This window comes from Anguilla anguilla, chromosome 5 (assembly GCF_013347855.1).
Source record: "Anguilla anguilla isolate fAngAng1 chromosome 5, fAngAng1.pri, whole genome shotgun sequence".
Taxonomy (NCBI): domain Eukaryota; kingdom Metazoa; phylum Chordata; class Actinopteri; order Anguilliformes; family Anguillidae; genus Anguilla; species Anguilla anguilla.
In genome coordinates, this window is record NC_049205.1 from 12,800,571 (window position 1) to 12,822,580 (window position 22,010).

Sequence of the window (22,010 nt, forward strand, 5' to 3'; positions counted from 1 at the left end):
CAACATATAATTTAAGACAAATGGAACACATTCAAATATAAATTAACTACAAACATGCCATTCTTAATTAAGTTCAGTTTAGCATCTAATGACCTTGGGACTGAGCTGCGAGGTCTCCATATTAATATCAAGTTGCAGGATTTCAGAATCAGGTCATGCGGTTCAATCCCCAGGTAACATCGGGAAAGGCTCTAATTCTCAAATCTGACTGAGTTTGGTAGATCGTGTTCACCCAACCATTAAAAATAAACCATAACAAACAACTAATTGAAACTAGCTGCGGTTAAAAAACAACAAACACGCCGCTTTTGCTTAATGAAGTCTCTGGATTTACATGATTAGACGACACGGTTTCTATGGTTAATGCCGAATTATTTTTCCTCGTAGATTGTAAATGTACTTCAAAGAATATATTGCCCTTCAAGTGAACAAACCAGAGTAATTCGAAAAAATCTGCATCTTATTTAGATGCCATTAAACCCTGTAATTTAGAACAATGGCTTAAATAAATAACATTATGGATAGGCTACTGCAGTAACTCAAAGTGAAATAGAAAAATAAGCATCTTACATGTTATCAAGTGTTTAAATGCAACAATATGTTTATACATTTAAAACAAAAACACAGCACATGTGAAAAAAGAACTTTTATTGGAAATAATTACAATGTCCAAATGTACTGTATTTGCAATGGTAGACAGGGGTAACAGTTACAGAAAAATGGCAACAAAATAAAGCTATTTTTCCATTCCATTACAGAGATATGACGATGGCTTTCAGGGGTTCAAGAGATTTTTGGCTACCACATGAGATGCCATCGTAAACATACTGCATCTGAACAAGGATCAAGAAACAAAGCCTTCAAACAGTGAAACTGACAGATTTAAAACGCGCCACAAACATGTAAAACCTGCCAATAAAACATTCAGATTTCAGGCATTTACGTTTGGTTCAAAACCACCACCACTGAATTAACCATATGCCAAATGTTATCACCAACAGTTACAACAGATACCTTTATCAAGCCAATCAGATCTCTAAATCTTCGACAGCTATGTGGGGTACAAGCTTTTTATTTATTTATTATGGGTTACAAAAACAGAGTCCCCACAAAGTGTTAAGACTGGTGGCTTTTCACTCACATATTATGGGTATTGGTGCACGCACACGCAGATAGAAATTAAAGTATTTCCCAACCAGTCACACTGACTGAGGAAAAAAACTGGCAAATCAATGGAAGAAATGAAACTGACAACAGGAAAAACAATGTCAGATCCACTGAGAATGACACTCAGCTTAAGCCACACAGCAAAGACTGCGTCACTAGCCAATCGTCTCAGCCCACCCGTGGGACACTGACCAATCCGCTGGCTGGGGAAACCATGAACAAATACCAACAGCACTATGGTGGTGTCAGAATTTCCCCATTTCTGTTACTATCGATGTTATAATCTGGTGAAAAGCCATTGGCTACAATCTTTAACAATGACAATTGTTATCAAAAGCATGAGTGCTTTGTTCATATAATGGCACTCTTAACAGAACCCTGGTTTCCTGATGAGACCAGCAAGAGCTTAAACATCGCTCCAAAAACGAGTGGCCTTTGTCATTATATTTGAAATACAAAATTAGGTTTATTTTTCATTTCTTTTTTTTGAAGATTTTGTTTTTTTAAATATGCACCGAGCTTGTGACGCTGCACAAGCAGTGAAGAGTAAAAGGGTCCTAATTCAAAATAAAGGCATCTTGGCTTGATTTTAGCACACGGTAATATTCTTGAGCTCGTAGAAAGTTAGTTCAAGCAAATGCTCAGCAAAAGCAGGGGGCGCAACAGGTCATGAACAGTAGCCTTACACAAGCCGATTTTTCTTCTCCATCTTGGTTATGCTTAACCTAAACCAACCCCGATGAAAACATGTAATGTTGAAACATCTATAAAATAAAAAAATCAGGGCTAGACTACAGGAATGTGCAATTTTATATGTATGTATATATGTTTTGCTTAAGTACGCACTATTAGTCAGCACCTCATTCCAGTTGGGTGTGTGTTGCACACTCTTTTTGTCCTGGTTATACCCAGCCCATCAGCTGCATTGTGGTTTTAAGAGGCGAGGGATAAACACCTTTTACTAAGGCTGTATGCAGCTTACCTGCATCTGTCTGGAAGTACTGGGGTGTGGGGACAAAGCATGCTCAGTTTGGTCCTAGAGACGGTGTGACATCAGCACACACAGAACGCACACAGCACAAGGGAAATGCCCTACGGAGAGTATGACGCACAGAAGCGCAGTGCTTGTCCACGGCAGCACACCGGCACGGGGATATCGCTCTGTACGGCAACACTAATGTCTTCACTCAGAGAAACAGATTTGAGTCAAAGTAACGAAGGAGGAGGGAGTGACATAGAAAGTGCTTGCTATTCTGTTTTTTTAACATAAGTACTTCATAATCTTACAAGCAAGATGCATGCAATGCAAAAAAAGTGAACAAAACAAAACAGAACAAAACAAACAAAAAAAAAAAAACACAAGACAGGCACCGGTGCAGGGAAGCAGCATAAACAAACAAACTCCCCCCAACCATCCCAAAATCCTTCCCCTCAACTTTGTACAAACACCTTTCCTGTTGGAACTCAAGAAAAAAAAAATCAGGAGACAACTGACTGAACATAAACCACGAAATCCTCGGAACGAAAAACGAAGACCCAAAGAGCAGACCCCCCTCGTGAACTGGCGACGCAGGAGTGGGCATAAGGGAACGGTTGGTGGCGATAGGAGGCTGGGTTTTGAGCGGGGAGGGGACCACCTGCAGCACGGAACGGGGGGGCTTTGCTCCTGTTCTCTAGTTCTTGATCTTGCCTCCGTCACCCTCGCTGACAAAGCGCTTGCGCCCCCTGGTGGACGACACCGCGATTAGCACAGCAGGCATTTACAGGTCCATAATAACTGTTCACTGCAACATTTTTTCCAAATGATGACTGCTTTTGAATGGGCGATATCTAAAATGCTGAGCTTACAATCTTTCCTATGGGCAGACATAAACTGAATAAATCATGGCCACTACAAAGGGCAAAACATTTTTTAAATCAAACCTCATTCAAATCTTTACTGCTGTGCCCATTAACAAGATATGCTATGTGAACTGATTCACAAGTAATAATTAGGACAGTATTTGCAAACCTAAGACAATGGATGCAGGAATTTGCCATAAAAATATTGTCATTATATCATTATGGGAGACACTATCAGAAACTGTACAAAAGACTCTCCCAAGCTCCAAGAAGGCCGTAAACAGGAATTTTAAAGTTGCATCTTTTTTTTTGTGCAATGGCTGGGCTGACCTTGATGGACAGGCATCTCGCAGGTGTTTGGTGATGACCGACTCCTGGTAACACAGGTCTACGAATGTCTCTAGGATGATGTGGGCGTGGGGCACGTCTAGGGTGATATCTGGCAGCTCCACGTACACACGATTGAAGCCCTGAGGGTTACCCGGCAACAAGAACAAAACTCACAGATTAACAGTATGAATACTTTCCCCTTCTCTTTCCTCTGGACTGAAACGGTTTAACTAGACAGACCTCAAAAAAGAATAAACACATCTGAGACGGTTGTTTCTTCATACCAGATTTAAATGCAGTACCTGCATCCCACGCCTGTGACATCTACACTGACAGGCACAGTAGCACAGTGACAGATAGAGTTGAATATAATGACAGTGACAAACACTCTGGTCACTGACAGGCACAGTGACAGACATAGTAACAGTGGCACCCTGAGAAGGCTGTGACGCAGAGTGACTGTCTACGCAAGGCCGGTCATACAGACCCTGTTCATCTGGTCCAGAGTGATGAGCCCGGTTTTCCAAAAGGCCTTGAGCAGCTTCACCATCATTTGGACAGCTGTCTCCCCTTTGGACTCCAGGACCATGACCACGGCCTATGAGCCAAGACATGGAGTTAATCCACCGGTGACCTCATTCAAACCTGGTGACAACCGTGCATAATACTATGATTGCCACATGTCCCTTTTGTAATGAAAGGGAATACTCTTACTCCCCTGCAGATTGAACAGACACAATTACCCGCTGTTTTTGAGAGTTCTGCTTTCACGGATGCAGCTCAGTTTCAGCGCAGTACAGAACATGGCTGACACCAGACGTACTCTTAAACCCAACGCATGGGTGATTAAGTCAATAAATTTGGGGTGTTTAATTTATTCTGGTGGGGGGGTGGGGGGGGGGGTGGAGAGGTGTCGGGGTGTCTATACCTCATATACGAGCTCATGGTGGAAGTGAGGCACCTCAAGGTCCCGCAGGCACTGTTCTGCCTCAGACACCTCTCCAGAGACGAGGTACTCCTTCAGCAGCAGGTTCATCTGAAACACACACACACACACACACACGTCACATATTAGGCCGACTGAGATCAATCTCGAGATGCAGAGGTTTTCCGTCCTCTGCAACACTGTATTTTTCACACTGAATCAGCAGCACAGGTTGTGGCAGGAAATCACTGTCGTTTCTGGGTTTCTCTTCCTGTCACCAGCCAAAAAAAGTCATGCAAATAGGTCGATACATATACAATTCACAGTCAGCACCCTGCCCATTTCATCGATGGACGGAGATATTTTGTGTCTTTTCTACATTAAATAAACGTTGCGTCTTTTTTCCGAGGCAGTACCGCAGACATAAATCCTTCTCAACGTGCAGCCCACTGTGACGTTGAACCAAAACTTTTGACGATTTGCTCTCCAGCATTCACGATGCATGAGGTCAGTTTTTTGTAACAGAATCCGCAACACCTTCACTAAAATTCCAGAGTCTCCAGAGACCTCTGAGAGGGGGTCCGTTTCCACACGCTCCCACAATCTATTCCCACTTGAACAGCACAATCGGCGGGTATGCCGTAAGGCCAAAACCCTGCAGGCCCTGCTCAGCGCTGGAACCGTAACCCAAGAAAGGCACCGACAGACACGTCTGCGCTCTCCTGGCACAGGGTCCCGGGGGGGGGGGGGGGGTTGGAGGCATGATAACGAACTTTAACTGACCCAGGCCAGACACGCTCAACCTGACCACGCCATTAAGCTGGCTTCTCTAGACTGTCTTCACGGGCTAAACGCAGGCTCCCAGACAGCTTTAGTCAGAAGATGGGATAAGAGAACAAGGCAAAGCCCAGATTAACTCCCAGCACAGACAGCAAAAATCCCCTCAACATCCCACCTCCGCCAAGACTTCCTGCAGCTGCCCTCTCATAGCGACACATCACAGAAAAAAAAACATTTCTTCACCTGCTCTGCACAAACTTTTCTCCAACCAAAGCAATAAATCTGAGGGGAAATTGGAGAAGACAGGCCACAGAGAGCTACTCAAATGAGGAACCATGACCATAAGGCAGGGACTTTAATCAATGCCAGAGCAGTGATCTGAAGCAGTGCCCGTTTTTTCCCCTGCAGTGGCCAGCCGGGCAGGAAATTCACCCTGCCGGGGCATCTGCTGCAGACAAACAAGTGCTTATGTAACACTGTGCATTGCAAACTCTGCCCTGCTCATACATACATACACATGTATACACACATACACACCAAAAACACACAAAAACACTTGTATATGCACACACATATTCAAAAACACTCACACATGCACATCACACGCGCACACACACACACACACACACACAAACTGTCACAAATACAAACACACACTACATGGCCAAAAGTATGTGGACACCCCTTCTAATTAGTGGGTTCCGGTACTTCAGGCACACCCATTGCTAATAGGTGCACAAAATCAACCATACAGCCATGTAATCTCCATATACAAACATTGGCAGTAGAATGGGTCGAACTGAAGAGCTCAGTTACTTTCAACGTGTCAACTGTAAGTGCTGATATCGTCAAGTGGAATCGTATGAAAATAACAACAGCTCAGCCACAAAGCGGTAGGCCACACAAGATCACAAAACGGGACCACTGCGTGCTGAAGCGCGTAGCAGGCAAAAATCGTCAGTCCGCGGTTGCAACACTCACTAACGAGTTTCAGACTTCCCCTGTAAACAACGTTAGCACAAGAACTGTTCGTTGGGAGCTTCATGAAATGGGCTTCCATGGCCGCGCAGCCACACACAAGCCTAAGATCACCATGTGCAAAGGTGAGCATCAGCTGGAGTGGTGTAAAGCACACCGCCATTGGACACCGGAGCAGAGGAAACGTGTTCTCTGGAATGATGAATGACGCTTCACTATATGGCAGTCTGATGGATGAATCTGGGTTTGGCGAATTCCAGGAGAACGCTACCTGACCAAATGCATAGTGCAAACTGTCAAGTTTGGTAGAGGAGGAATAATGGTCTGGGCCTGTTTTTCATGATTGGACAAGGCCCCTTAGTTCCAGTGAAGGAAAATCTTAATGCTACAGAATACAATGACATTCTAGAAAATTGCGTGCTTCCAACTTTGTGGCAACAGTTTGGGAAAGGCCATTTCCTGATTCAGCATGACAATGCCCCCTCGCACAAAGCGAGGTTCATAAAGAAATGGTTTGCCAAGTCTGGTGGGGAAGAACTTGACTGGCCCGGCACAAAGCCCTGACCTCAACCCCACTGAGCACCTTTGGGATGAATTGGAACGCAGACTGTGAGCCAGGCCTTATGGCCCAACATCAGTGCCTGACCTCACTAATGCTCTTGTGGCTGAATGGAAGCACATCCAAATTCCACAATTTAGTGGAAAGCCTTCCCTGGAGAGTGGAGGCTGTTATAGTAGCTAAGGGGGGACCAACTCATAATTATGCCCTTAGGTTTGAAATGTTCACCAAGCACATATGGGTGCGATGTTTAGGTGTCCACATACTTCAGACCATGTAGTGCACTCAAACTCAGCACACATATGCATACACACACAAAAACACTCACATATAAAGGCATATACACGCTAAACCACACACCCACACACCCCCACAAACCCACAAAGCTGCACACTCGCGCGCACGCACGCACACACACACACACACACACAGGCACGCGCATACATGTGCAGGCAAATGTGCACACAGGCGTTACTCAAGGCAGTCAGGCAGTGGGTGGGAGGGCTGGTAATACAGGTCTTCAGGACTGCATGTGCTGCTACTCTCTGTAAGATCTGACAGCTCTGAGTTTGAGCTCCAGGCCGTACAGGTCCAGGATAAGACGAGAGGCTGCGAGTGCGCAGCTAACATGGCCGCTTGGCACAAGGCTGACAGCTGGCCCGCTTCCCGCTGCGATGCGCTAACTCCCGATCGTGCTTCATATGAGCAGAACAGACCCTCGGAGACAGCCGGAGACCGCATCAGTCATTTCGCCTAATGCTACACCAGCCACTCAGATTACACCATTATCACACTATTATCACACTAGGCACTTATCTACACAGTGGCAGATATCACATGGAGGATATGAGCATGAATGCATTTGCCCCCTGTACAGAGAATGCTGGGAATTCATGTATTTATGTATATATATATATATATGCTGTCTTGGGGAAGAAGTGAATAAACAGAAATTAAACAAGTTTGTTAATTTGGTTTTTAGAGGGAGGAGGGCACCCTTCAAGCATCATTCTCAGGCATGGATGGCCCAGTAAAATAGTATCCCTACAATGTTAGCGTCAACTGTGGCCGACAGCCTTGCAGGTGATGTTTAATTGGCGATGCATAATTGGCAGCTGCATAGCACAGGGTCAGGGAGGTTTCAGTCGACAGGGATACACGTCTCATTGTTCTCTAGCAACCCCCACTGGTTGATTGGGCACCCGATTGGTGAGAAAATGGGGCAAAAAGCATTTAAAAAAACTGATGTTTACAGCACCAATTCTCAATGTGCCCGTTTAATACATTCTAATCCCTTCTGGAACCCGACTCCACCCACTCATACCTCTTTGATGAGATGTTTGACGGGTCTCTGGCCCCCGCCCACGCCCCATACGTTGTCCAATCGCACAATCTCCCTTTTCATGGACAGCAGCACAGCGGCTCGGTCCAGCGCCGCCCTGAGAGAGACCACAGTCAAAAGGCCATGAGCCCAGCATTACCGTACTAACTGTACTAAGTGTCATACTAATATAGTACTTTGATACCAGGTCAAAATGATATCTTCTTGTTCAAATAAAAAAGAACATAAGAGAGTCAAGCCTGGTCTTGAACAAACCAAGAGTTTCTGATTCAACAACAGATCCTGGCAAGCTGATCCATCCATTATCTTTAGTGTCCAATCTCTAATTTATTACACGCCCTGCTTTCGTTTGATTGTTTTGAAGAGGACAGTACAGATATAAAATGATATTCAGCCAAGAACATTCTTTAGTCATTCTGATAGCATGTAAACATTCACTAATCTCTCCTCCTAACCACAATTTCTTTAGCAACAATCTCCTAGCGACAGCTGGCGGCGCATGGTGTTAGATTGTCTGAAGGTCTTTTATGTGGGTTGAGCTGTCGGTTTTCGGCGTTCGGCCCAACACGGACCGCACCTCACCTGGCATGGTCACAGTCCACCCGGCCCTTGTAGCGGCCCAGGAACTCCATGGGGAGGGCGTGGTCGGCGACGGCCCTGGCGATAAACTGGCCCAGCATCTGTGTGGGGGAGGGGCGGTTGAGAACCGGACAGCACCGCGCGCTGTTATAACACAACCTCTCCCCGATTTCACAACCGACCAGGCCCAACGCGCTGGTGAAAGAGTTTACCGTTGCGCAACGTCAGACGGGCACCTCACCGCGCACCTGCTCGCTGAATGGAAAAAAACACTTCTTCCGTTCCACCAAATAAACGGTTAACGGCGCCACTGTGGCAGGGGAAACTTCTCGTTTTATTTTTAAATTAATTATGCTGGAACTGACTCACGGTTACCGTGAGAAAACTCTCACTCTGTCACTCAGTCACAGTCTCCGTGGAGACGAAGGTGAGAAGAGTTGAGAGTCCCGACCCCCGCCCCTCGTCACTGGGGAAGACGACAGTACCAAAGACCTTGTCATTACAGTCGTTTTCCTTAAATAAAATGTTCGCTGCTATGTTTTTCCAAGCTGGTTACCATGTTCACTGACTTCATAGAGACAGAAATAGAATGCCATCTGACAGTGAACATGTTTGATGCATAACAAAGAAGCCCTCTCAACACAGTAGACATTAAAGACCATATTTTACCAGGGGAAATTCTATTTCTTAAGAAAATGATTGCATGTCTTTGTAATACAGGTAAAAAAAAACTAGGCATTTGTACTGTATGTAATAAATACTATTTAGTTAAGGCACGGCGTACCTGCTGAAAAACACACACGTGTATCTGAAAACTGCAGGGCTCAGAACTGGCCAAACGCCTATATTTGTAAAACTTCAGCGCAGACTGAAAATCCGGTTTGACCAGAGTTTTGTGCGTCTAACAGCAGGTCATTAGGTTGGCCCGCACTGACGAGGGGTCGGCTCCCGGAACAGCAGTACAGAGGCAGATCCAAACCGCTCAGCCGCAACCTGATCCAGTGATCCAGTGATTCCCTGATCCAGTGTGCTGCTCCCCACTCAGTCACACCGGGATGGAACGTGTATCGCCTCAAGAGGTAAAGAAGGATTTAGAGTCCCTCCGGGGACTGACTGATATCGTCAAGTGGAATCGTATGAAAATAACAACAGCTCAGCCACAAAGCGGTAGGCCACACAAGATCACAAAACGGGACCACTGAGTGCAGTGGTCCCGTTTTTCCAACGAGTAAGCTCAATTCACTAATGCTGTATTTACCGTTCATACAGAAACCAAATGGTGTTATGACACTTTCCAGTGTTGCTACAGCAAAGCTGCTCAACAGCGACCCCTCTGGCCAGTTGGGTGCTTGCAGTCTGCGTGCCATCTTTGTCAGTTACACAGACTATTCTGAGCTAGTGGATTATGACTCAAAAGAAGAGGCTGCTGACTTCCTGAGGATGTGCATTCTAGCATGCGGACCTACAGCATTAATTGACAATGTTGCAGCAATGGAACAGTAGTTGGCCACTGGGGGAGAAGAATTGGAGTGCTTTTTTTAACACATGGCAGCGTCCCTTTACCTGAGGGGCGTCGGGCGTGTCCAGGATGAGGTCGGGCAGGTCCTGCAGCATTTTGTCGAAGGCGCGCGCCATGTCGTCCTCGGACAGCCCCTTGCCCACCAGGTCAGAGAGCAGGCGGGAGGTCAGCTCCCTGTGGCTTGCCTTGCCCTCCAGGGACAGAGACACCGCCAGTGAGGAGAACTCGTACTTGTTGGACCCCAAGTTCAGCTCCTTCAGCAGCATCTGAGAAGAGCCCCAGAGACGCACCACGTGGATGGCACGCACATACATATGCACACGCAAGCACAAACGCACACACATACACAAACACAGGCCACAGAGGCACATGCACACGCACACACACACACTAAGCAGAGGAACAGAGTACGACAGTGATCTTGAGGCGGAATCGGGGGGGAAAGGGGAAGGGGGAGGAAAGGGGACCCACCTGCACCTCTCTCGTGTCCCCGTGCTCAAAGTACTCCTGCACGATGGGGTTGACCGTCTTCTCCAGGTCCCGCTCGTCCAGCTCTGGCACCACTGTGGCGTAGACCGTGTCCCCCTGCAGACAGCATAATCAATAATCACAGTGGCAGTTCAATCGATGGCCGCTCCTTCCGTTTAGCCGGCCGGTCACAAGGGATGCCCTTGCAGAAACTGATCACTTCTGCTCATGGGAGGGTTTTTCAGCCAACCTCATCACTTTCACTTCACTTTTCCACAGTTTCATATTGACAGGAGGGCCCACATTAACCAGAGCGAGAGGCACTGAAAATGACGTAAAATGCCTGAAAACAGGAGGTGCCGATCAGCGCAGGAATCCACAGAGCGATGTGTAGAACGGCGGTCCTTTCGATAAGAAACGCTTGAGCCTACAACGAAAACGACCGCAGGAAACAAGAGGGGACCTCTACTGCTTTGACCTCCTTCCAAACGAACGGGAGGCTTTCCAAAGAAATACGGGGAGAGCTAGAGAGGGTCCGTCAATTAGCGAAGCCGTGACTTACTGCTCGGTTTTCCTGTTTTCCTTTTTTAACTCTGTTGAGCAACCCTCCCCAGGGGAGGAAAAACAACCTTTAAGCTGGCCAAGGCACAACCCTTACGACACAATACATCTCCTCCTCGGCGAAAGCCACTAAGCCCTGCCACTAATTCTCTCATCCAAATCATCACAACAGCCCTTTCAAGAAACACCAAGGACAGCTTTGCAAATAGATGGAACACAGAAGACTAACCTTGTCTGATGTAGCACATTATGAATCAATTCTGCATAGTGCATTTCACTAACTTGTGTTCGCCTGGGTGTCACAACAACTATTGTTCACAGTATCTTTACAATTATAAATTTGAGTCAGTTATGGTCAGTGTACGTTATAGGTGCTCTGATGACATCGCTGGTGGGTTGTGGCTCACCTGTGAGGACTCATCGTAGTTGGGGTCCCTGGCGTCAGGCTCCTCCATCTCATACACCATCCCTGCCGCCCCCCATACTCCTTTACCGCCAGCTCCACCTGTGCAAAGATGCACAAATTTACAGCTGTGAAGACAAAGGATTTTCAAGAGGGCTCAAAGAAATTATTCCCAAATGTCATCTTTGAAAATAAGTAACAACCTAATATATATCAAGCTAAAAACAATAGCAAATTAAATTAATGAAAATGAAACAAAATGGGTATTTTCCATTTCTGACCCATATTTTAAAAATTCCATTAGTACAGAGTCACCGTGCAGGAGGCGGACCTTTCTTGGGCAGGCCCCGCCCCTTGCCCATCCGAGACTTGCGGTCGTTGCCGTTGAGCTTGCCCTTGGGGCTGTGGGGGTCGGAGCCGGGCTCGCCGGGCGTGTCAGAGAGCGACTCGCGGGCGGAGTCGCGGGACGAGGTCCTGCGTAGCCGGCGTTTGGCCTTGGCCTTCAGCCTGGCCTCGTGGAGGGCCTTCTCCTGCGGCGTCCAGTTCCCGTTGGCCTCCGCCTCCGCCAGCGCCTCGCAGTCGTCCACGTAGGCCTCGTCCACCTCCCCGTCCACCAAGGCGCCGTCCAAAAGGAACACCCCTGCCAGAGACGGACAGCCAGTTCAATCCACACCGTTGCTGTTAAATGTGATTAATGTACCAGCTCACGTAGGTTCGAATGTTCTGAATTAGGACAGTCAGTTATTTGGTGGAATGAACATGATAAACAGAACACCAGAAGCATTAGCAGTGCATGGAATCCATGACTACACATGTACAGTAATGTCTTCCTGGTTGCTCCATAAGCCTGAAGGGCCTTTAAGACTCTACAGTACTTAGGGTTTCCCCCACATCCCTGAATAGACTGCATTTTAATAGTCTTCATAAGCATCCTTCTTGTAAATTATAGGCTACCTACAGCTGGCCATCAAAGGACCAGAGTTGGCCTGCATCCATTAAAATCCCTGACACGTTTTCCCCGTGTCGAGTGTGAAAATATGCTAGGCTATTATTGTAATACAATCATGTAACAGTTTTTCAACAATATTTTTTCTTTTTTTTAAATAAATAATCCCTGGGATATGTCTACTGAATACATCCAAGTGCTGTGTGGCCAGTGCATAAAAGGCCCTATACAAAAATGTCAACTGAAATGAAAAATGTTATAGCCTACATAATCTGAATAAGTCAGAAAGTCAGAAAGAACACAAAGGTGCCTCTCATGATGTTGCATCATAACCACAAGCAGGGAAACCCAGCCGGTGACTCAAAGCAGAACATCACAGCTCGATGACGCAGCCAACATTCTTATCCAGAAAAACACAGGATCTCAAGGTGAAAACCAGAGTGTGTTCATTCCGATCTTTCATGCTCTCAAAACCTCATTCCTTCCTCTGATTCACCGCAGTGTTAACACACGGCAAGACATTTCAAATATACAAAGGCATTCACTGTAACAGCCTACATCCAGAAATGAAAATCCCTGAGAACAGACCGCAAAGCTGTACAATGACAACTGTGAAAGTGATGACAGCACAATGATCAGGGCCCGTTAGTTATAAAAGATCCCGCATACCTCAACATGAAAGCGGATCAATTTCACCATTTCAGGGCTTTGTAATGTCACCGTACATCTTTTGACCTGAATACACTTTTCCAAGATAACAGGCCCCTTATCTAAAGTAAACAAATGGGATTCCTTGTCTCTAGGACCCACCCTTTTACTGGCTCAAAACACTATCAAGTCGCTAATGTTTACACTGAAAAGCACTCTACTGCTTTATAACCCTTCAGTTGGTCTAAAGTTGCTTCCCGGTGATAACTCCTGTTCAGGCTGGCGTTACAAGATGCACTGATGAGATTAAGGCTGTCAAACTGACATAAAGAACATTTTGTGTTTGCTTTACTTTAGATAAACTGAGCATAAATACACTCCTCTGTCTGGGTGGAAGATGGGCTGAGAAGAAATAAAATGTAGCAGTGCAATTTGAATATTTTAACTTCTTCATATTCTCCTGCATTTATGAAAAACGTTTTTAAATGTGATCGTTTCGATTGTAATTACGGGTAGTTCTGAAGAAAGAGGCAAGACCATTTACCAAAACATTATACTATAATAGCTAAAACTGCTCAGGAGAAAAACTAAATCAGACAGCTGGAGGAGCAGCTTGAGGCGTTCCAACAAGCCTTGGTTTAGCAGTGAGTGGTATCTCAATACTCATGCAAATGTGAAATTGCATTGATATTAGCCTGAAAGCATTATGGTAACTTTATGTTCAAATAAAATGCAGTCGCCAGTAGTTAAGCACTGACCAGTCGAGGCAACATTCGTCCTCTGTGATGTCACGACACCACTGAGGAAAGTAAGTAGTCAGTCATGCACAGAGTTCAGTGTGCAAGGCAACATTCCTGAGCTGCTTTCAGTTAAAACAGAAAAATGGTGTTTGTATAGCAAGGCCCTGCTTGATTCGCACAGCAGAACCGAAGCCCCTGACCCTCCTGTTCATTTTCAAAACAGAGGAACAGGGATTCAAACTCAGGAGAACGGGGAAGTTAAACCCCACTAGCCAGACTACTCCCACTCTTCCCCTGGAGTTCATTTCAGCGACATGCTAATTCTGAACACATGTGGGATTACCAATCACAATATGTGTCAAATACTTGATTGACATTTCAGCAGTTGGAAAGTCTGTCAGCAGCCTGAAGGAATTTCAACAGGGATAACTGAAGTCAAAGCGGAAATTCAAATAACAAAATTCAGCACCTGAAGCCCCCTAGGGGAATTCTCCCAATGAAATTTTCAAAGGTTGGACAAAAATTTCTTGCCGAGTTGCCAACAGCAAAATAAATAAGTTGGTGGATGGGAGTTGACCGTTTCTTTACAAAGGGAAACAAATCTCATTAAAACCAGTGCAGTGGTCCACATGGACCTGAAATGGCATTGAAAGTATGCCACAAGTAAGAGCAGCAGCAGTCTCTTCTCATCTGCCCACTGAAAAGTTGACAGCACAGCAACTGTGGTGGTCACATGACCATTGCCCAAGGTACAGGTAGGTTAACTGCCAAAATAAAGGAAACACCTGAATACATAATGGATGCAACGTATTCTGAAAGCAGACACTTCCACAAAGGTGTGATTCCGGAGTTGCCAAGAAATCAACATCCCAGCATGCTCCTGGTTGTGTGTAGAAATGGTGAGCATGCCCAGTTGCCCATTACTTTGGCTACCATAGCTACAAGACATCTCAGTGACTTTAAAGTGGAAGTGGCTGTAGGTGAACATTGAAAAAGTCTTCACTAAAAAAAAAGACTGTTGAACTTGCTGAAGTTTCACAAGGAACCATGGCTTGTTGATGTTGAAATGGAAATCTGAGGGAAAGACATCATTACCTAGGGGCAGCTGTGGTTGAAAGTGCATACTCCTCAAACTATGAAGTCCATGCATTAGTTTGAGATGCAAGGCAAAACAGAAGAGTAACTCTGAATCACACAGTTGCAAATATCAATCTAGGGTATGAGGTGAAGTTTGCTCCGTTCAGAACTTCACAGAAAGGGATGCTATGGCGGGCATTTCATTTATTTTGGCAGTTATCTGCAGAAGCTCAGGAATGTCTTACACAGTAATACGGCCCACATCCCCCTCCATGTCTGGCCTGACACTGCTGACTCCAGGAATTACACCATCTGCATTCCCAAGAATCCCTGGTCCCTTCTGGGAGCCGCGATCCATGGCTTTAACCACAGTTCACACTCATCCTTCCCCTATGACCAGCCTTGGATCACTAACAGCTCTTTCTATGGACTGGGTTTAGGATTAGGATTAGGATTAAGATTAAGATCAGAGCAACTTGGCTGTTGCTGCCGTAAGGCGGAAATGGGAAGTTACATTTTTAAACGACGACTCCAAACCTCAAACAAACACGCTCTTCTCTATTAACACGCAATACTTCAAGCCGATCCCAACTAGAGCCTGCTGTTCTTCCCCATTAAGCTGGCATGCAGTAGGCATGTCCCATTACATAAGGCGAGGCCCAAAACCAGCCAATAAATGAATAGCACGTCTGTACCTCATACCTTATTTTAAATGCTGCCTGACATATGCTCAAATATGGAGTTAAATGTCTTTAACTTGTCAACACACCTGCATTCTAAACTGCAAGTTGCAGGTGCACTGTTCAGTTTTACTAGTGTGAATATTAAGTGTACTATGTGGGTATGTTAAAAAACCTACATTCAGATCATTGCAAACCTACATAATTTTTGTAATTCGTAGCCTATGTCTTAACTGACTTCAGTCCCTCCCATGACCCACCTTTGGGCCCCAACCCTCAGTTTGGGAACCAACGACATAGAACAAGTAAAAACCAAAAACCAATGCTCCTAATTGCAGTCCATGCATATTCATCTCTGTAAAGCACACAGATGTCACAAATTTCATCTTTGGCTGTATGAAGCAACCTTTATGTGCTGCAGAGTGGGGATGGTAGCATAACTATCATAGTTATCAAGTCATAAGGAACAACAGTTAAAGGACAGATACAAGAGATACAAGTCTTTGAAAGAGATGACAAAAAAAACACAATGCATTAAGGAGAAGGATAACATATCATCTGTAGCCCACTTCACATTTCTTCATTTTAAAGTCCTACTACCTCACAATTAAAAAGAACAGTTATTAGCGCAAAAGCGCCCTATACCCTCATATCTACTGGACTTGGCTTTTTTGAGAACTAAGTAGATTCCTGGCAACATAAACATTCCCTGACTAACTGAAACATAAACAGACATGGATATGGAATGGGTTAGTGATCAGCACTGGACTGGTGCATCTCCAACTTCCACCTGCACCATTTTAAAGCAACTTTTTATAATTCAACTTTGTAATAATCTGGACACATATCTTTCATAGCTCCATATTAAGAAGGCTATCTTTAGTCTTGCGCTAACATGGAGTCCACAGATAGAAAACAAACATACCTGCTTTTGGACACCAGCCAGGACAAACTGCCAAAATACATGCACCATATCACATGACAAACACCTGACAGTCAATTGGCCATCCATTTTCACCTGTGAGCACATGGTTCTAATGGAACAGGAAAAGCAACAGAGGGCCTCAAGATTCAAGCTCCGAGGAGGAAGTTCAAACAATAGCTTGACTCAACAAACTCATACTCCCTCCCTCCTCCCCCATCTACTGTTTACACTTTATAAATGTAAAAAAATAAATGCAACTGATGTGCCATGGAGGAAGATGGAAACATTGCTACAGACATACAACCATACACAACACAAACAAACACAAACAACCATAATCGGTCGCTTCAGACAGACACACAAAACACAGCTCTCATTTTAGTCACGTGAGCCCAGGCCTCGAGACGGTCATCAGCCCAAATGTGTAATCAGCATTATCTGCTCCCCTGACACACAGCTCTGACAGTCCGCCCCTCCACCTACAGATGTCTCCAAAAACCACTTAATCACCCCGTGGCCAAAATACCTGCCTTAGCCCAGAGGAAATAAAACTTCTTTCAGACCAGCCAAGGCGAGCATCAGCCAGTGAAGCAAAGTACACCAAAACTACAGGCAGATGCAGATCTCTATATCCAGAATGTCTGAAAGATTTCCAATGAGTAGCAAACTTAGAACACAACGTACAGAACAGTATTTATTCTTTTTTTTTTTTTTTTTTTGGGGGGGGGGTGCTTCTTTCACAATTTCCTAGTTACTGGAGGAATCATACACATATCCCTTCTGTTCTGTCGATAATACACACACAGACTACCCAGCAGTACCCCAGGGAAAGATTATACTCTTAACTCCTCTTTAACACTAGACATGGTAACCGTGGTGCAGAAGACAAATTAAACAAAGGACGATTGAAAGGACAGACAGGATTTTCCTCCTTTAATGGTAACCACGTTGCAGAAAATGAATAACGCCCTCAATAACATTGCCAGAGACTGGCTGACAGTGGTCAACTTGAGCTGACACTTAGGAGCATTTACCCTATTCAGCAAGGGGATAGGTTCACACTGCGGGAAAGTAGAGCAGAGTTCTCACAGGACTCATAGGACTGACCTAGTGCCAGAGGACATGCCTGCACTATGCAACCCACAAGCATGCCTTGTACTGCATGCCTGCACCGTAGGAAGCAGAACAGAGAAAGTCTACATTTGAGCTTTCCTTTCGATTGCAAAGCAGGGCACCAACATCTCACCGACAGGATAGATTCATCCCTATTAATTCTAACCAGCACATTGCAATCAAAAGTGCAAACACTAATTTTAGTCCTTAATTACTTTGAACCGTGAGGTAACTGAATAATGAATCACAATGCGTGAAGCATTGCATTGGGGAATTCTATAGGGAAACTTAAGATTTGTGCACGGAGGCCAGAGTTCAGTTCGAAGGCAGGGGATACTCCTGAAGGCCTGCATCCTGTTTCACCCACCCCCATCAAGAGAGGTTATTTCCCATTGGTCATCACCGGCCTGCAGTCCGACAAAGGAAACCACATCGTCGGCTGGGAAGTCCTTTTTCTTGATGATTCATAGCGCTGCTTTTATTAAAAAAAATAAAAATAAAATTTTTTTTTTAAAAATGGCATTGCAAGGGTTAAATTGTTTTGGGCATGCAGCTGAAGGTCCAAAATCAATATGCATGTTTGTGGCAGCTATTTTTTTTCTCCCTGGCTCACACAAAAGAATCTTTGACTGCATTTTAAGAACACATGCGGGGGGGGGGGGGGGTAAGGGTGGTGTTTAATCAACCGTGCCCACTCTTGCCAAAGCAAGAACAGTCGAGTTCACATCTGCACACTACTACAGCGACCATATAGGCTGATCCATACAGTGTGGCAAAATAGGGGTGGAGGATGGGGAGGAGCTGATTCACACAGGTGACCTGGATGCTTGACTCTCTTATACGCTCATATCAAACCTGCGGGCAATGGGAGGGGTATATGTGGCAGCATTGTCTATATATTTCTCTCTGGCTTCATCTAATTTTAGACTGCAGGGAAGCCATTAATATAAAGGACAAATTGTACAGTGTTGTCTCTACAGTGCATTTTTATAAAGAAGCTGAATGAATCTATCCAATATGTTTATAAGAAGCTATATACACATCAGTTATGTAACACCAAGCGCAACAAAGCTATTGCTTACATAAGAGATCACTACTGGTCTCACACCCTACACACACCTCAGCTGGATGTATATGCCAATGCCACTCAGATGATAGCATGGCAAAATAAGACAAAAACTGTACAACAAACAGAACCGACCTCAAAGAGATGTCCTATTACAACCAGTTCACCTTACAAGGCGGCAGTGAGTGTTCCGTGTTCAGAGCACAATGTACGACAAAGGCACGTGGTTAGAATGTAAAGCTGATCGCAGGCAGAACAGCTTTCGAATCCTGAAACGGGAATCTAACAAACCCACATTTCCCCCCATATATTAGCAGGATTTATGTGTATCTTCGGTGACAACTGCATCGCTGCATTGAGGAGGCGTGGTCGCTGAATACAAAATTTAGGGGCTACGTCATGGAGGTCTGTGGACAAAGGCATTTAACAGATCCAGACGAAAATCCGTAAACTCGATAACATCAAAAATATTATTTATTGATAAACGGCTGTTGGTGCACATACAAACAAGAGTAGTAAACGTCGGAGACAAGCAGAGCAGGCGTAATAACAAGGAAATGACACTAACACTGTCAGCCGTGACAATATACTGCAGCGTCTACACAAAAAGAGAATTGAAGATTAATTTTCATCTAGCTACGTTCTTCTCCACGACCTAAGAGTTGTGCAACACAACAAGAACTCGTGCAAAAACAGAAGTAGCAGAATTGAAGATATCGCTACGTTACTCTTGCTCCGAAAGAGTTAAACACTGAAGCGTGTCCCTCGACCAGAAAAAGTACATTTAAACAACACTACATATGCCTACATACTATGAAATGTTAAATAAAATTGCACATCGGATATATTAACTTGCTTGGTATTTCCAATCGCACTGTGCAAGCACATGGTGGACCCAGAAACAAACTAGCTACACCCCCATCCAGGAAACAATAGTTGACACTGAACGTCGAACGTACACGCATTTTCTCAATACTTGCAAAGGAGATACTCTTCACAAGTTCACCTCGCCTGTGATTTGGAAACGGTACAGAATTTGTTCCGTTTGCTAAATTATTAAACTCACCATCATGTGCGTTCAGCGATTCCACTTCAGTCGCCATTCTCTCGTCCACTGTTCCTTAATTTTTGATTACCCCAATACCTTTTTCCAAAATGAAAACAAAATGCAAAGCAATGACCTGTCAGTAGTGCAATGATACAAATATAATAATTGCATCAAAATATGTGCATTTTAATGTTGTAAAAAAAAAATTTAATACGCCATTTCTTTGCAATAATTTTATCTTGCAAAAGATCGTCTCACCTTTCTCCAGCGTAGCCAGCTAGCTCGCTGCTTTTAGCAGATAATTGCCAGCTAGCAAATGCAAATAGCAAGACAGAAATCAGCTAAAATTATACAGCCGTATTCTTGTTAAGTTACTAAAGGAAACGAATTCTGCACAAGCAAGAATAAATTTGAAGACCGAAAAATGTATGTGGCCAACCCTGCGCACCCTCAAAGTGTGAAACATAAACAGAATGTTTTTAACTTTGCGAGACTCGATGAATCACATGGAGAAAACGCGCTAGAGGAGTGGCTGAAACGGGGGCAGGAACTTTTCTGTTTCGGCCAATCGGATCCCAAGAGACATAGAGGAAATCGACTGGCTGTGCAGAGAATCTTATTTTTCAAGGAGACGTTTTACGGCTGGAGTAACAAATGTTCTTTATATTGTTTATTTTGTAACTTTCAGAGCCTTGCTTATGTCTTCAGCTTTTTTAAGGATCTCAGCTGCAACGGCATACCTAACGTGCTTCCTTGTAGAATTAGCTATGTGCAATAACCGAATACAATTGTCACAGAACAACGTATAAAAAGTAAAAATAATTTCCTAACCGAAATGATGAAAATCTAGCTATTTTAGTGAGGGTAACGATTTCATTTATTTATATTCATATACATTTTCTTGAAACGTCGACTCGGTACATCCTGTACTAATTTTGACGTGTTCAAACATGCGCACCATATAGCCTACACCCTGGTATACATGGCATACATTTTTTCTGGTGCTGTATCACAGTGATCGTCGTTTACATTTTAAACTTATTCATATACATAAAATATATATGTACATGAGTAAACACTGAAGGGAAGGTTATGCTATTGTACAGCTTTGCTCTAGTTTATACCAGTCAATGCAATTGCTCTAAGTATAGGTGGCATTTATTATGGGATAGGCCTAGAAGTCAGACAAGCTGTGGTGCTGGACTTGTTTATACAGCTGGTCAACCTTGAGTGATTTAGATGGAATACCAAACCTAGAGATATACCTAGCTTAAACGGGCCTGAAATCCCCAAGAGTTGTGTTGTGACAAAAGTTCTTGTTAGAATTGCTTACAATATATAGTCCATGATCTTCCCTGGGGCACATTGTAGCTGCAGTATTTGTTTACATTTCGGCACCCTGTCATTTACCGGATAGATGTCTGACATTGAATATCTCAGCAACCTTACAATTAATCAGCCTCTTGTTGGTAGGAGGACAGGCTTATATTTCTTTGACCCCGTATGTGGATTGAATGCTGAGCTAAGTATCAACACTGACCCCAAAATACTTGTCAGTCATAAACTTGAAAAATTGAGTTTGTCAGGCTCCCAAGACCCTGAGTCTGGCCTCCAGTCTATAGCTTTTCAACACATCATACTATTAAAAAATTCCCATAAGATATATATTATATATATTATAATTTTTATTTACTTCTTGTTAAATTTAATTCTTAAATAAAATGAGACTACTGAATATTCGTCCAGTGTATTCATCCTGCATATCTGGATATTTTTTTGCTGTATAACATGTTGGATATTTTGTGTACAAATTGATTGATAGATTGAATATATGAAGGGCTGTCTTCCATGATTCCAGATACATTTTGACATTTGAATGCAAGTGCACAAAGCCTAACGTCATATATAGCACATACTTTAAAAAAAATAAATAAATAAATAAAAAAAGAATTATGTTGTGTAGACTGACATCAGAAGCCGATCCAACTTTGGGCTTTGTGGTGAGTATCTGAGCATGGAGGCAGGGGTGGGGCTAACGTTTATTCTGAGGCTGGCTGGGGTTCATTAAGTGACAGTGTATCATGATTAGTTTCAGGTGTGTGAGGGATTTTGGTTGAATGGATGACTGTTTCAAACAGGCTGCACTTGTATTGCCCTTCATAATGTGTGGAAATGGGAATTTTGTGCCATGTCAATCCTGCGGTCTCAGAAGTTAACTTTTTATTTCCACCTCAAGGCATAGTATCCCCACGGGTAGAATCAAGAGGGCCGCAACATATGTACAGGGGGAGAACAAGAGGGTGTTTGATTTCAA

General features: G+C 44.2%; 1 protein-coding gene across 1 annotated transcript; it reads right to left on the minus strand.

Annotated features, from left to right (window-relative positions):
• Positions 1-631: 631 nt before the first annotated feature.
• Positions 632-20,200, minus strand: pdcd4a (programmed cell death 4a). The gene is made up of 12 exons (XM_035417506.1): positions 19,955-20,200; positions 19,715-19,792; positions 11,785-12,093; positions 11,458-11,555; positions 10,493-10,606; positions 10,066-10,287; positions 8,506-8,603; positions 7,906-8,020; positions 4,268-4,375; positions 3,827-3,937; positions 3,340-3,479; positions 632-2,892 (listed from the first exon to the last, which is right to left on the minus strand). The coding sequence occupies exons 2-12, from the start codon at positions 19,749-19,751 to the stop codon at positions 2,841-2,843; spliced, it is 1,404 nt and encodes a 467-aa protein (XP_035273397.1). The 5' UTR covers positions 19,752-19,792; positions 19,955-20,200; the 3' UTR covers positions 632-2,840.
• Positions 20,201-22,010: the final 1,810 nt, after the last annotated feature.

What these genes read in the sequence shown, in the direction of transcription:
- pdcd4a (XM_035417506.1), bottom strand. Translation starts at nt 19,751, where the DNA reads ATGGCGACTGAAGTGGAATCGCTGAACGCACATGATG. An exon ending in GTGGACTGTGACCATGCCAG is followed by an intron (nt 8,021 to 8,505) that starts GTGAGGTGCGGT and finishes GGTCTCTCTCAG; the next exon opens with GGCGGCGCTGGACCGAGCCG. An exon ending in CGAGATGCCTGTCCATCAAG is followed by an intron (nt 2,893 to 3,339) that starts GTCAGCCCAGCC and finishes GTCGTCCACCAG; the next exon opens with GGGGCGCAAGCGCTTTGTCA.